Source organism: Pelobates fuscus, chromosome 7 (genome assembly GCF_036172605.1).
Source record: "Pelobates fuscus isolate aPelFus1 chromosome 7, aPelFus1.pri, whole genome shotgun sequence".
NCBI lineage: Eukaryota > Metazoa > Chordata > Amphibia > Anura > Pelobatidae > Pelobates > Pelobates fuscus.
The window spans coordinates 38,562,441-38,578,359 of record NC_086323.1 but is presented as its reverse complement, the minus strand read 5'-3'; the positions used below and the strand labels follow the sequence as shown (position 1 = coordinate 38,578,359).

Sequence of the window (15,919 nt, the reverse complement as noted above, 5' to 3'; positions counted from 1 at the left end):
AATATCAGTTATAAATATGCACAAGATGAAAGATCTTTCACTTAAGCAACCTCGGTTAAACCATGTTAAGCAGATTCCTTTTCCCAACACATTATTAAAACTTCAAACTGTCCAGCAGAAAAGCAGCACTTGTTATTTTCTGGCGTAACGAAAAGGATGTTCCTAGCCGGTATTTTTCATTCCTCCATCAGAAAAGCCAACGAAGATGCACAGAAAGAAAGGCGACGAGTCTCGAGCCTTCTAAATACGATGGAGCCCAGTCTTCTCCAGTTTTATATTTCTCGTCAGTGGCTTAACAAGTTTAAGACGTTTGCGGAGCCTGGACTCATAACGAATAATGACTTTCTGTGTCCGCATGGGGGTAAGTGTAACTGGAATTCCTGGTGTGTACAATGTACATTGTATTAAACAATATGGCATTACAGTCTTTTAAATACCATGCAAACTGCAAGGTAACGTGTACACAGCACATTAGATTTTTAATGGTTTTCAGTTTGTATATTTATGTCATCAGTGTACAAACATAGCAACCTCTGTGCTGGTGAATGGACTGCAACGTGCATCTGCCCGCTCCCACAATGCACTGTGTTCTTGGACGGTTCCTGTAGCTTTGTTGGTGAACAACTAGCTCATTCTCTGAACATGAATAAAATGTTATCAGCCAAGGGGAATGTCCATTGCTAATTCTTAACCCCTGGGTTGTATCCCAAGACTGCTTCCCTGTGCTTTATTAATTGGGCTTCCTTTGGGTAGAATAGGGATAACATATTAATCTGATCTCATCTAATAAATGTCTCACTGCACTAATTCTACTCTTAAAGAATGGGTCGCCGAGTTTAATGCGTTATATAGGTTTGGTTCCTGTGAAGTTAGGAATAACCAATTAAAACATTATAACCTAACATTAACATTATAACCTTAACATTCGGCATACAATCCAAATGATCCGATGAGTATTTTCTAATGTCAGCGACTGCTACTGTGCTGCAGGATGTCCTCCGCCCAATCGTTGTGGCTGTGGAATGAGGATTATTATTTTTTTATTGTCACATTTCTGAAGATGGTATTTCTGTATTTGAATTAATTAATGTGTGGGTGATGTTAATAGCAGATCAATTAACAACGGTGTGAGATTTCTACAAAAATTCAGTCTGTGGCCTCCTAATTTAATTCTAAACATGGCTGCATCTTCTCCCTATGGAATAAAAGGGTGCGGTTCTGCAAGTTGCTGATAAATAATTTAAAGGCCCATCTGTTATGCAGCGTTATCGTGTTCTTTATGTAGTACTTGTCTTGCAAGGATTATGTGCCGTACTCATTTTCCAATAAGGTTATGTTTGTATTAAGTACAGTACATTTATATTTAAGAATGGTCTTTTTGCCCTCGGGTTACTTTAAAATATATGCAGTCTGTTAGAAAATCTATATCATTATACAGATAACAAATCTATAAACCAATGCTTTTTATTACTCCATAAGTAAAATCTTTCTGGAGACAGTTTTATTGCAATCATTTTTTTTTTCTTCTCCTAAATACCTTTTTTAGTTTTTTTTTCTGTAATTCACAGGTTATTTGTTCATGTTGGATAAAATAAATTCTACCTGATTTATTACAGAATGTTTTTTTTTTTTAAACAATCTTTTTGATTACATAAAATTTGTTTTGTAAATTAACCATAAAATGACTTTTGTTTTACCTATTTTCTTTTCATTCCAATAGACCTTTCTGTAAACGAGAGTAATAAATTCTGGTTTTATTTTGTAAACTAAACCTTTCTGTAATCCAAAGGTTTATTTTTCCATGAAATCATTGTGAAAGCCATATATATGTTTTATTCCGTACCATAAATGATTTTTTATTATTATTATTATTAAGTAAACTGTTGTTAGCCTAAGACCTTTAACATTACATAAAACACATTTTTCTGTAAACTACAGGTGTTCCACCTCGTAAAGCAAGTCTTATAGAAGAACTTGTTGTGATGCTTCCTCAGAACATATGGGATTATTTATACAGCAGGTACGCCCTTAATTCATTCAGTATTGCAGTGCAGCTGGAAGGAAGCTCGGATTTCACTTCCATAGGACTTCCCGTACACAAAGGAGGTTAAACGCATTGCTTATTGTTCACTTTATATGGGAGGGGCTGATTCTTATTTAAAGTCTGTTTACAATAGTTTGATGTAGAATACAGCCTTTGTAGAGTGTGAGCTCCCTGGGGTTTAGGATTTAACCCATAAATTAACACATCGGGAATTTGAAAATTACAGCGTGGGGGGTTATTCTCTAAAATAAAAACAATCGACTACTTGAATTTATTTGAGCAGACAGAACAAACTTCTTGTTTATAAAGAGTGTGTGCGTGTACACACATACATATAAATATTTTTTTCTTATGTTTTTGCCCGTACTCATTTTTGGGGTGCTCCTTTGTTTGTCTAGGACTGGATAAGCAGTTATTTCATATAGTTGTGAAGATGGCGTGCTTCCCTTGGATGGCCCCCCAAGCATGTCTTAAAGAGACAGAATGAAAGAAATTAGGGCTATGAAGGCAGCGAGTGTCTCTCATTAAACAGATCGGAGGCCAAATGGGGCAAATCCTCTTACCCAACCTTTTTCCACTAAGATACTGCAATGATTTTAATATATTTTCAGCAAGAGTCTTTATGGATACCATCTCCCCTTCACCTTCTATCTACCTCCAGTCCTTTCATTTAGACAAACAAACTTTTTGTTCTGTTGTGTGACAGAACAGTTTTCAAAAAGTTATAGGATTAAAGGGCTGATGTATTTGTTTTGCTACTTCCTGTGAAATTACAGAATCTGCTTCACCAGAAGCGACATGGCCCCATTTCCTAAGCCTTACTGCCTTACCTCTTAACCTCCTTTGGGTCTAACGTGCTACAGGTGGTGGTTTGAACATTTTGAGAAATACTTACCTTCCCATATATGGATACTAACTAACCCAAACACTCAGGGAAAAGAAATTTATAATAAATAATATTCTCTTTTCCCTTGAGTATTTAAGGCAGTAATTTTTCTAGGTTATTAAATATATTTTCTAGTATTTGGTGACTTGTGTATAGGTTCCATAGGACGAGGGGTTTGTTATCTTATCTAGGGGCCTTATTGGCTGGGCAGATCCTCATAAACTATGGAAGAACTGCCTGTCTAATCCTAGGGTGAGGAAGGAGCAGCCCAATTGTGTATAATGTCTCAAACGCTTAGGAAAAGGGGATTTACAGTAAGTGTTTTTTTTTTTCCTGCGCAACCGTTTATTTATTGTGAAATGTTTGTTTCCTAGTTTACAAGATGATCAGCAGAATTTCACTTTCTCTCGTGAAATAATATTTGAATTTCTGATGATTATTTTATGTAAACTAGATATGGAGGTGGCCCAGCTGTCAATCATCTCTATGTGTGTCACACATGTCAGACGGAACTGGAGAAGGCCGAGAAGAGACGGAAAATGGAACTGGAAACTTTCATTCGGGTACCTAAAAAAATAAACAAAATAAAAAAAAAAGCATTTGGGCAAATGTCATTGATCACATCCACTGCCAGCATGCAATCTAAAAGTGCTCAGGTTGTTGTCATGGTGTTTATTTTATTAATAAACAAAAATAGATACTCCAGCATTTAAATGATGTGCCCTACCTCTCAAACACTAAAGTGCAAGTGCAGCTCTATGTAGATCTAAAAATAGCCTTAAAAGCTTACCCCTAAATATAGGAATAGGGAAACCTATACTAATATATATGAAAATGAGAAAACAAATATACAATAGTGCAATACAGTTCTGCATCATATGAAAAACAAATTACATGGAAATTATATATGCTCACAATTTAACAAGCCTTTTGTACGACATGGCTCTGAACGTAAGGAATCCTGTGCCTTTGTAGACAGGTTGCCAAGTATGAAATGGCAGATTTTATGGGCTCCAAGTAAAGGTGAGAGTATTAACAAACAAACAGACATTTTACTATATGGTTAATAAGCAATATTGCACTAGATTGGTTTACTTTTCTCTCATAAAGAAAACTAGCTCAAAATAGATTCACCGATTACTCCTGATTGCTAAAATGCCCAATATGTCTAGGATTTTAATTCTTTTTTTTTAAAGTTATAAAATAAAAAATGCAAGGAGTTAATTGCAGTTTTAAGCTAAAACAATGCAAGATTTGGCATGCTGAGGTTACAACGTAAATTGCTATCACGGAATCCAAAAATGCTACACAAAAGTTTATATTTGTAGTAAATACATCCCCATGGCTATGTAATTAAAGATCATTTTGACACTTTTCATTTAACCATTTATCACCCATCCTCTAATCCGACACAGCATGGTCATGCTACCGTGGCATTTAAAGAGCTATGAGCAGTGCTTACTCTGCACATAGCCCTTCTTTCAGTCTAGGGCAACTAACTGAGAAAGGGGACACCCAGGCATCAAAAAAATCCATTTTTTTAAGCTCTGCAGACTGGGGGCAGTGGATGAAATATCAGGGCTGATAGAGATTGGTCGACAGCAGTATTTTAAGGGCTGTGAGCACTGCTCATCTGTCAATTTGGACAACTAATTGTGCCCCCACCTGACAGAGGGCACCTCAGGAATCGAAAGATATCTGGGGGGGTTTTGGTACCAGCAGGGATTTAACTTACTGTGGCTCCAGCGGACAAAGGAGACCCACAGGAATCGAAAGATACCTGGTAGTTCTTGGTACCAACAGGGATTTTACCTCTGCTGGTACCTTTACTGCATGACAGTCTATGCTGTCACTGGGCAATAAAGGCCTGCACTGTATGATGGCGTAGACTGTCTATGTGGTTAAATACGGCTAATAACTCTGTAAAGAGAGCAAATGTCGTTTTTAAGTGCTGGTATACCTATAAATGTCTTTGTAAATTTAAATATGTAATTTAAAGGGGCCCTTGTTTTCAGCCACAGATATGTGGTAGATAGTATGTTTGTGTGCTGTACAGTGTATGATTACTTAGTGTACTTCTGTTTTTCTGTAGCTAAATAAAGCATTCCAAGAAGAAGACTCACCGGCGGTTATTTACTGCATTAGCATGCAGTGGTTCAGGGAATGGGAAGGTTTTGTCAAAGGAAAAGATTGCGGTAAGCTTATTTATTTATTTATCTATTTATTTTTTATAGGGATGCGGGGGTGGATTGTTGATTTTTTTTGGTCATGGTTTGTACACCCATTTTATGCTAATTTTATTTGCCATTATCCTCATTGCAAGTGGGTAGTGCCCATTGGCTCATCCACCATGCACACATGATTGCAATATAGTTTCCAATCTAAAATGTAGCAACTTTATGATCTAATGCCTTGCAACTTCTGTCTCTTTCAGATCCACCGGGTGCCATTGACAATACTAAAATAGCAGTCACCAAGTGTGGTCACATTACATTGAAGCAAGGTAAGAATTTTCGATGACAACAAACTGGCTTTGTGGTTTAATTAATAAACTGGGAAATGTAAATAATTGGTAGGGAATTGTACGTTTTTAGGACAAAATAGCAGAATTGGAAAATGTCTCCAATTGGATATTTGGGCCGAAGATTTGTAATTTCCTTGTTAAATCTCCACAGTTCTCAGTTTATTGAATAACTCTGGGTAAGCAGAATGGATTCAATCTCAGATTTAATAACTGCTGTCCTGCTATCACATTGCAAATAAATAAGTATATATATATATATAGATATATAGTTTGGTTGTTTAGACTCTGTACACTGACATATTAAATTTGAAATGAGTCAATGAGGGTTATTCACAAAAGTGAGTATTCAAGTTGAATTCAAAGTGGATTTTTTTAAATTTAAGGTCAAAATAGCCAAATGCGAAAAATTATCTTATGTAAGCTATGCCTTTGGTTTGGCTATTATGTGGATATAGGAGACATCATGTACAGTGATGTGGCTTTTAGAAAACAAGCAAATAAACCCTTGATACATTAAAAAGTGTGGGGGGAAAAAAATGAAAAAAAGTTTAAAGGGATTATCTTCAGTCTAATTTCTTATACAAAGGTGTCAATACAAGAACAAAATGAAACATTAGAAATAAAGTACATCATACAACATAGCATTAACCCTTAAAGATTATTTATTTTTAGTAAAGTTTGGCTTTACAAAATTAAAAGGTATAAGAATGTGTTGGAAATGTAAAAATTATAAAAATTAACGGCACACATCCAGATTTGAATCTGCTCACACACTATTGAGCATTCTGTACTTGCTATGCACAATACTTTTGCAATTTTTTTTGCTTATTTTTGATGTCATGGAAAGTAAAATATATGTAAAAAGTAATCTGTAACTTCAGAAGTAGATCATGGGCTCATTAAAGTGGGAGGACAAAAAAAGCTAAAATCATGCAGAGTATCTTTGCACACGTGTACATGTCATAACTCACAACTGAATAGCACATTTTGTATGGGAATCTGCTGAAATAACTTTTAGTAAATCCCCATATTCCTGAGGCTCTTAGCGACCTTTATTAAGGCACCCGATGTTTGATAGGCTATGGTAATTATATAGAAAATGAACATACAGTAAAATTGTGTAACTATTAGATAACATATCATGTGACTGTGTCCGTGTGCAATAATGTGAGGAGGATTATCGATCGCTGAACTAGGGTAATAACATTGCTATCCATCGTTTGTATGCTAGTTTGAGCAGGGCCTTCTTCATCTCCTTGTCTCTATATGTAAAGTTCTTATCAAGTATTCCCATTTTTGTAATTGTAAAGCTCTGCTGAATATGTTGGTGCTAATAATAATATCGATAAATGCATTAAAGAAAGTCCCACTGGTGTTTTACTTAAAACATTCCAACAGCAAGCTATTAGAAGCAGAATACATTGTTCGTGAGAAATGAGAAAGATTTGACTGTTGTGCTGAGAGGTTAATGCACCGACTTAACTCCTTAATTTGTGCTCTGGTTCTTTTTACAGGGGCAGATTCCGGGCAGATTTCAGAGGAAACCTGGAATTTCCTGCAGTCCATTTATGGCGGAGGCCCAGAGATCACCATCCGTCAAAGTGTAGCTCAGGCTGAACCAGAAGGAGCTCAGTCAGAAGAGAAGATTGATGTGGAGACACGGAATGTCTAAATTTTCGCACTAATATTATGAAGATGAAGTCCCTATTTTTTTTTGTACTGACTGTTTCCCTACATTAGGTTCTGAGGTTGTAAAAGACCTTTGGGGGAGGGTGGGGGGGGGGTTTGTTTGGCTGTGATTGTTCATGATCTATTTATGTTTCATAAGCAAGCAGGGAATATGCTGAGAGTTTTATTTCAGATCACCTGTCTATACATATTGAATGATTTAATTTTTAAAAGCATTCTATAAATCTGTAAGTGTATATAATGTGAATGGATTAGCCTGTCGGTGGCTGTAGGATGTGATGTTCAGAGTATGGCTCTGCATGTGATTCATTCCAACCCTTCAACTGTGCCGCGGGATAATTGGTTGGAAACCTGTGCTGCAAATGAATTCATAACCATTCCTGAACCTGCCTCGTTTCGCTCCTCAGCTGCAAGGGGCAGTGCCTGTACCCTGCAGGCTGCAAACTGCTTGTATTTTGGGAAGGCAAGCATGTTCCAGACTTTAAACTTTTCTACATTTTGTAGAAATGTACGTTGTGTCGGAAGGAAATGAGCTTTTAAAAAAATTCAGCTAATAGATATGAGAGAATTTGGTAACGGACATTTCCATAATTCTCTATACCCTTTTACATAGTATTTTTGTAAAACTGAATATATTTGGCCAGTAGTGGGGAAATTGTGAGCTATTTAACGTGACTCAGGTAACGCCAACGGGTTTTTGGTCAGGATTCGCACTCTGTGCATGATCTGTGGAGTACAGTGTATAATTCCAAAACTTTTTTTTTTTAATATACTTTTGTTTTGTGTGTACCAAATGTTTAAACATGAAAGATGTGCAAACTATTTGTCTAAAATCTAAGTTAAAACGTCTGGGGGAGCTCAAGGGTTACAACACAAACTTTTTTTTAGCACATTCCTTCCGGCGCAGAATACGCCTAATGTTTTTATAGCTATAGCGAAAAGGGATACTCCACACATTCTCTACAAACGCACAATAGACAAATGCTAGGATGGCATTCTCGTCTTGTCAGGAAGGCCGTTATTTTATTTTATATTTTTAAAGTTATTATTTAAATATTTGCTTATTTGGGCAAAAAGGATTTATTACATGAAAACGCTCTCTCTGTCTTTAACATAAACCAAGACGTCAAATAATGGCTCAGAGAATATGAAGTAAGCACAAGCAAAGGTTGGGGGAAAAGCTCTGGGAAATAAGAAAGCAAATACAATGTAGAACTTTGGCAAAGCTAAGAAGACCTCGTTTTGTAAACAAACCTTTTTTTTTTTCTTCTAGTAGTTAAATTTTAAAATGTAATAGCACATTCTCTCTGGCAGATGAATGTATTGCATGATTTTTGGAATAAGTAGCATTATGAAAAGGCCATCAGGAGCGACTGAATAACTAAGCTGAAGCTTTATAAATTGAGTGTACAACGTCCCACTTTATAGCATTGTATTGCCCCACAAACCAGACAAGAAGCTGCACCATGTGCGTGTCTTCCTTAATACTGTACCTTTAATGTGTGAGAAATGAACCCATCTTTTTTGTCAATCAAGGCATTAAGCTGGAATACAATAGAGAAAAGTTGATTATATATTCATTAGTAGCAGGTTTGTAATAATTTGTACATTGCGTGATTTCAAACTTGATAAATTTTAAAACAAAGAAACAAACACAAAAAACAAAACAAAAATAACTAATTTCAAGGCTGATTTTGCAGCTTGATCTGGGAAATATTTTGAGGGCGGAAAGGAGATCGTAGTTATTGTGTATATATTTTAGATCATTTCTCGGTCCATTCATCCTTTTAGGCTTATTATAATTCTCTCTACTCTGTGTAATTTGATAGGGAATTTCTACATTTCCAAGAGATTAAAAGAACTTTAAACAGACTAATTATATTAACTATGCATATTGCTAAACAATAAATCATATTAACAGTCAGAAAACTGAAGTGTGGGTAAGAAGTGCATAGCTTTGAAGGCTATGCTCCCTGTGTAGTGTAGTCCGCAGCTCTGCTGTGTGGAGGATCGTGGGAGTTATGATTCAGGTTACTGCGAGTCTTTGAATCCTGAAAATGGGGTGGGTGGGAATGCGGCTCTAAAAAGATGTGATGTCCTATAGCTTGCCCTTTAACCTGTGACAAATGATTACCTGTGTACAAATGCAAGTAAGTGAATGAATAGATATGGTTGTCAGCATGTTGTGAATGTTTGTTTTAATTATTTAAATGCTCATTGTAAATCTTCAATAAAGCAGATAAAAGAAAAGCATGTACCAATTTCATTTTAGTGGTTGCAGACCAACTCTGTTTGCCAACTTATGCAAGCTTACATTCAGCTGTTTGAGCAAGGGCCCTTCTTAACATTTGTTTGGCTAGATTTTCGATTTACTTGTGTTATTGTTTACATGTTGCACAACAGTATCATTTTTATACAAAGCATATTCTATGCCCCCAACAAATAAAAATTGACAACTTGATTTGTGCAATATATATATATATATATATATAAGTTGATTTTTCTCACCCCTCCTGAGTGCTATATTTATTCCTCATTCTCTGGTGCGCTACCGGAAGTCTGGCAGTCTGAAGATTCTGCGCATTATCTTAGCTGTTTCTTGAACTGCACTCTTTTGGACAAGATTCTGTTGAAGCCACTGCCCCAACATGGGAGTCACAGCCCTATCACAATTGGAAGCACTACTGCCTTAACTTTCATCATCCTTTTAAGCTTTTCTTTCAGTCCTTGGTATTTGTCCATCTTCTTTTGTGCCTTCTTCCTGATGTTATCCTTTACTAGGTATTGCCACATCCACCACTATGTCAGGTTGGCTGCCATTGTTAACTACCCTTTGTGGTATCTCCCATCTGGACTTAGGCAGGTGCAGCCCATATACTGTACAGTGCAGATATTTTGGTACACAAACCCAGCTACTTGGTTGTGTCTCTCAGTGTATGTTGTTCTTGCTAACATCTTGCAACTGGACACCAGGGCCGGACTGGGATAAAAATTCGGCCCGGGCATTTTTTTATCACAGCGGCCCACTAAGAAGGGGCGGTGCAGAGAGGGCGTGTTTTGTCGTCACTAACGACAAACACGCCCCCTTCTCAAAGTGCAGGCCAGGGCAGACCATGCGCAGAGCTCTGCTAAAGAGCTCTAGCATGAGAAAAAAGCCCTGTATTTGTTCTGCACAGTGCAAGCAAATTTAATAACATGCTTGCACTGTGTTTCCTTGCAACTTGTCTCTGGTGTCTCTATAAATGGATACCAGGAGACAAAAATGCCAGGAAAGAGTATTGTGCTGTGTTTGGAGCCTGCTTGTGGGATTGTGTGTGTGTGTATAGAGTGAGCTGATTGTGGTGTGGTATTGTGTAATAAGGTCGGTTTTAGTCGTGTTGTGTTTGTGGTGTAATGTAATGCATATGTGGCTAGGGTCTGTAAAGAATGTGTGTATAGGGGATGTAGCAAGTGTGTGCATACAGGCTATAGTGTGTGTGTGTGTGTGTATATGTGATGTAGTGTTTGTAGAGAGTGTGTGTTTAGGGGTGTAGTATGTGTTTGCTTACAAGGAATCTAGTGTGTGTATAGGGTATCCAGAGTGTGTATGTCAGGAATGTAGTGTGTGTGTGCGTGTGTGTATATATATATATATAATATATATATATATATTTGGAAGTATTGTGTATGTGTGTGTTGGGGAGGTTCGGTGTGTATGTGAGGGGTGCAGTATGTGTGTATGATGGATGCTGTGTGTGAGGGTGCTGTGTGTGATGTGTTTTGTGATAGTGCTGAGTGTGATGTGTGTGAGTCCTGAGTGTGATGTGTGTGAGAGTGCTGAGTGTGATAGTGCTGTGGATGATGTGTGTGAGTGCTGAGGGTGATGTGTGTGAGAGTGCTGTGTGTGAGAGTGCCGAGTGTGATAGTGCTGTGGATGATGTGCGTGAGTGCTGAGTGTGATGTGTGTGAGAGTGCTGTGTATGATGTGTTTTGTGATAGTGCTGAGTGTGATGTGTGTGTGAGTCCTAAATGTGATGAGTGTGATAGTGCTGTGGATGATGTGTGTGAGTGCTGAGTGTGATGTGTGTGAGAGTTCTGTGTGTGATGGGTGTGAGAGTGCTGTGTGTGAAAGTGCTGTGATGGGTGTGAGAGTGTTGTGTGTGAAAGTGCTGTGATGGGTGTGAGAGTGTTGTGTGTGAAAGTGCTGTGATGGGTGTGAGACTGCTGTGTGTGATGGGTGTGAGAGTGCTGTGTGTGAAAGTGCTGTGATGGATGTGAGAGTGCTGTGTGTGATGGGAGTGAGAGTGCTGTGTGTGATGGGAGTGAGAGTGCTGTGTGTGATGGGAGTGAGAGTGCTGTGTGTGATGGGAGTGAGAGTGCTGTGTGTGATGGGAGTGAGAGTGCTGTGTGTGATAGTGATGTGTGTGCTGTGTGTGATGGGAGTGAGAGTGCTGTGTGTGATAGTGATGTGTGTGCTGTGTGTGAATGTTAGAAGGGATTGAGTGTTGGGGGGGGTAAAATAAATAAAAAAGTATGCATTATGTCCCCCCCTCCCTTCTTACCTTTAGCCTGGGAGGGGGGGACCGGCATGCTGGTGAGTGGGTGGGGGGGGGGCCGGCACTCCGACACCATCCCTGGTGGTCCAGTGGTGAGTGAACTCTAGCCTGAGGGCTAGAGTTCACTCTCGCGAGATCCGGTCGTTGCCATGGCAACGCGCCGGATCTCGCGAGAGGAACCCGGCGGAGCTGCAAGATAGAGCTCCGCCGGGTCCTCTACCTCCCTCCCCAGCCGCAGGTCTCTCCAAGGGGGCCGGTGAGGGAGATCTATGATCTCCTCACCGGCCCTTCATTGAAAACAGCGGGGCCGGCGCTCGGATAGTGCCGGCCTTGCATAGACCGGCAGGGGAGATCCTGGGACCTTCCCCTGCCGGCCTCGGCCCATGGCCACCGCGGCCCACCGGGCATTTGCCCGGTGTGCCCGATGGCCAGTCCGGGCCTGCTGGACACTATGTGCTGGATTGTCTCAGAGTCCTTGTTGCACACTTTTGCACCTTGGGTTTTGCATGGTGTGATAGGACCCGGATCCCCCTCCCCCTTGGAAGGAACACTTTAAGCACCATAACCACTAAAGTGAGCTGTAATGCACTGGCAATGCTGTTGTAAGCAGTGTCAATTTTGGCAGCAAATTTCAATTAGTTTTAGACTTAACTAAAAAGCTATTTTTGTTTTAGTTCATATAAATTGTTTGTTTTATTTTAGCCTACTAAATCATCAGTATTTTAGTCAACACGACTAATATCAAATGGGTTTAGTTAAAGCCTCTGTCTCTTTTGCCCCTTCGCCAGCCGCTCTGTGTCTCTTTGTGTACCCCCAGCTCCTCTGGGTGTCTGCTCCCCAGGCTCCTGTCTGTCTCTTGTCCCTTCCCCAGCTCCCTTGTGGCTCTTTGCCCCGCTCCCCCCCTCCCCCCTCCCATAGCCCAATTTCTCACCATAGGCCAATTTGTAAGTCTATTCTCCTTAAGCACCTTGTGTCTCCCTCCCCTAGCCTCTCTGTCGCATTGTGTGTCTCAGCCCCCGGTCTCATTCCCCAAGTGGCCCATGTGTCTCATTTCTTCCCCCCAAGCCCCATCCCCACAGTCCTTTTATGTGTCTCAATCCCCCAGCCCCCCATGTATCTTACACCCCAGTGTTAATTTTAGCAGCAAATTTAAATTTAGTTTTAGTCATAGTATTTGGACTAAAAAGCCATTTTAGTTGTAGTCATATTTTAGTCATCTGAATTGTTTAAACATTAGAACTCTCGTTACAGAAAGTGTTTGGGAGGCTGTGTAAATTCTGCCCATTGGAGTGGTCTGGGTGCCAACTCCCACTACTCTTAACCCTGTAAGTGTAATTATTGCAGTTTTTTTTATAAACTGCAATAATTAGCTTGCAGGGTTAACTCCACCTCTAGTGGCTGTCTACTAGGCAGACACTAGAGGGAACTTCCTGAAAACCTGTGCTAGAGCGTCGCTGGACGTCCTCATGCTGTGTGAGGACCTCCAGCGTCGCTCAATTCCCTATAGGAAAGCATTTTCAATTCTTTCCTATGAGGAGTTCTAAGGCGCATGCACGGCATTGCGTCTCCCCGGCTGGTGGACGGGATCAGAGGAGTGGCGGAGGAAGAAGCAGCGACGTGGGACATGTCGCTGCCTTTGGTAAGTTACTGAAGGGGTTTTCACCCCTTCAGCAACTGGGGATTGTGGGGTGGGAGGGAGAGGGGACCTGCAGTGCCAGGAAAACAGATTGTTTTCCTGGCACTGGAGTTTCCCTTTAAGCTAAAGTTGTTTTGGTGACTAGTGTCCCTTTAAACAGAGCAGTGTCAGAAATTACCAGAGAACTGCAAATTTTAGATCAAAATAGTTGGCATATTCTCAAGCTGCTGTGTTTCAGGTCTGGCTTCAGATTTGTAATTTCCTGGTGCAATCCTGAAAATACCCAGTGAATACTCCTGTGGCCCTTTAGTAAGGAACCTGTAATGCAGAGGAATAACTAAATATGCTTGATAAAATTAGGTTAAATTAATTTCAATGCTAGACGTGGGAAAGGCCTACAGAATGATCACATTTTACTCATATCAACTATAATTAATTGTAGAAATTAAACAACTTGACTACACCACAAACTAGATAACACCAGCAATATTTTACACTCAGCACTGAGACTCCAGGCATCCCCCTACCACCAGCTATGTGCCTCATTGGGAGCCCCCTACCTCAGCACTGTGCCTCATTGTGACTCCTGGTATGCCCCTACCACCAGTACTGTGCATCACTGTGAAAACTGTGGGCTCCTTAGCCCAGCTCTGTGCCTCACTGTTACCCCATGGGAGCCCCCTTACCTATCACTGTGACTCCTGGCATCCCCCTACCACCAGCTTTGTGCCTCATTGGGAACTCTCTACCCCAGCACTGTACCTCATTGTGACTCCTGGCATCCCCCTACCACCAGCACTGTGCCTCATTGGGAGCCCTCTACCCCAGCACCGTGACTCATGGCATCCCCCTACCACCAGCTCTGTGCCTCATTGGGAGCGCCCTACCCCAGCACTGTGCCTCCTGGCATCCCCCTACCCCAGCACTGTGCCTCAGTGGGATCCCCCTACCCCAGCACTGTGCCTCTTGGCATCCCCCTACCACCAGCACTGTGCCTCTTGGCATCCCCCTACCACCAGCACTGTGCCTCTTGGCATCCCCCTACCACCAGCACTGTGCCTCTTGGCATCCCCCTACCACCAGCACTGTGCCTCTTGGCATCCCCCTACCACCAGCACTGTGCCTCTTGGCATCCCCCTACCACCAGCACTGTGCCTCAGTGGGAGCCCCCTACCCCAGCACTGTGCCTCAGTGGGAGCCCCCTACCCCAGCACTGTGCCTCAGTGGGAGCTCCCTACCCCAGCACTGTGCCTCAATGGGAGCTCCCTACCCCAGCACTGTGCCTCCTGGCACCCCCCTACCACCAGCACTGTGCCTCCTGGCACCCCCCTACCACCAGCACTGTGCCTCCTGGCATCCCCTACCACCAGCACTGTGCCTCCTGGCACCCCCCTACCACCAGCACTGTGCCTCATTGTGACCCATGGGAGCCCCCTCCTACATGCACTGTGTATCTCGACACCCAGTGAGCGCTTTAGATTCCTCTTGCAGTTCCCGTCTCTCCTCGGTAGGTGTCGCTGTTGCTAAGCAGCCACTGAGAGCCGGAAGTTGGTGCGGCGTGTTTGGGAGCGGGAGGCGGAAACTTCCGGCGGAGAGAGCGAGCTGGGAGTCCGGGGAGAGAGCGGCACTGAGACTGGAGAGTGAGTACAGCGAGCCGGGCAACCGAACGGAGTGTGCTTCAATACCGCCTCCTCCCCCCTCCTTCTCTATATAACTGCATAGTATTCATTAACACCACCCTCCTCACATCTCTATTACAGAGTATCAATACCACCTCCCTCTCTATATATCTGCATGGTATTCATGAACACTCCCATACTCACTGCATAGTATTCATTAACACTCCCATACTTACTGCATAGTATTCATTAACACTCCCATACTTACTGCATAGTATTCATTAACACCACCTCCCTCTCTATATATCTGCATGGTATTCATTAACACTCCCATACTCACTGCATAGTATTCATTAACACCCCCATACTTACTGCATAGTATTCATTAACACTCCCATACTTACTGCATAGTATTCATTAACACCACCTCCCTCTCTATATATCTGCATGGTATTCATTAACACTCCCATACTCACTGCATAGTATTCATTAACACCCCCATACTTACTGCATAGTATTCATTAACACCACCTCCCTCTCTATATCTGCATGGTATTCATTAACACTCCCATACTTACTGCATAGTATTCATTAACACCACCTCCCTCTCTATATATCTGCATGGTATTCATTAACACTCCCATACTCACTGCATAGTATTCATTAACACCACCCTCCTCACATCATCTCTATTACAGAGTATCAATACCACTTCCCTCTCTATATAACTGCATAGTATTTATTAACACTCCCATACTCACTGCATAGTATTCATTACCACCACCTCCCTCTGTATAACTGCATAGTATTCATAAACACTCCCATACTCACTGCATAGTATTCATTAACACTCCCATACTCACTGCATAGTATTCATTAACACCACCTCCCTCTCTATATAACTGCATGGTATTCATTAACACTCCCATACTCACTGCATAGTATTCATTAACACCCCCATACTTACTGCATAGTATTCATTAACA

General features: G+C 41.1%; 2 protein-coding genes across 2 annotated transcripts in view; both read left to right on the top strand.

Annotated features, from left to right (window-relative positions):
* USP33 (ubiquitin specific peptidase 33) overlaps positions 1-9,396 on the top strand; it is a 43,912-nt gene extending 34,516 nt beyond the window's left edge. The window contains exons 19-24 of the mRNA XM_063427962.1: positions 192-361; positions 1,939-2,020; positions 3,385-3,493; positions 5,023-5,125; positions 5,365-5,433; positions 6,969-9,396. Of these exons, the coding sequence (XP_063284032.1) occupies positions 192-361; positions 1,939-2,020; positions 3,385-3,493; positions 5,023-5,125; positions 5,365-5,433; positions 6,969-7,126 (691 nt within the window). The 3' untranslated portion in view covers positions 7,127-9,396. The remainder of the gene's footprint in view (positions 1-191; positions 362-1,938; positions 2,021-3,384; positions 3,494-5,022; positions 5,126-5,364; positions 5,434-6,968) is intronic.
* Positions 9,397-14,869: 5,473 nt separating this feature from the next.
* Positions 14,870-15,919, top strand: part of ZZZ3 (zinc finger ZZ-type containing 3) — a 49,147-nt gene continuing 48,097 nt past the window's right edge. Inside the window, exon 1 of the mRNA XM_063427946.1 lies at positions 14,870-14,954. The gene's annotated coding sequence lies outside the window, so the exon portion shown is untranslated. The remainder of the gene's footprint in view (positions 14,955-15,919) is intronic.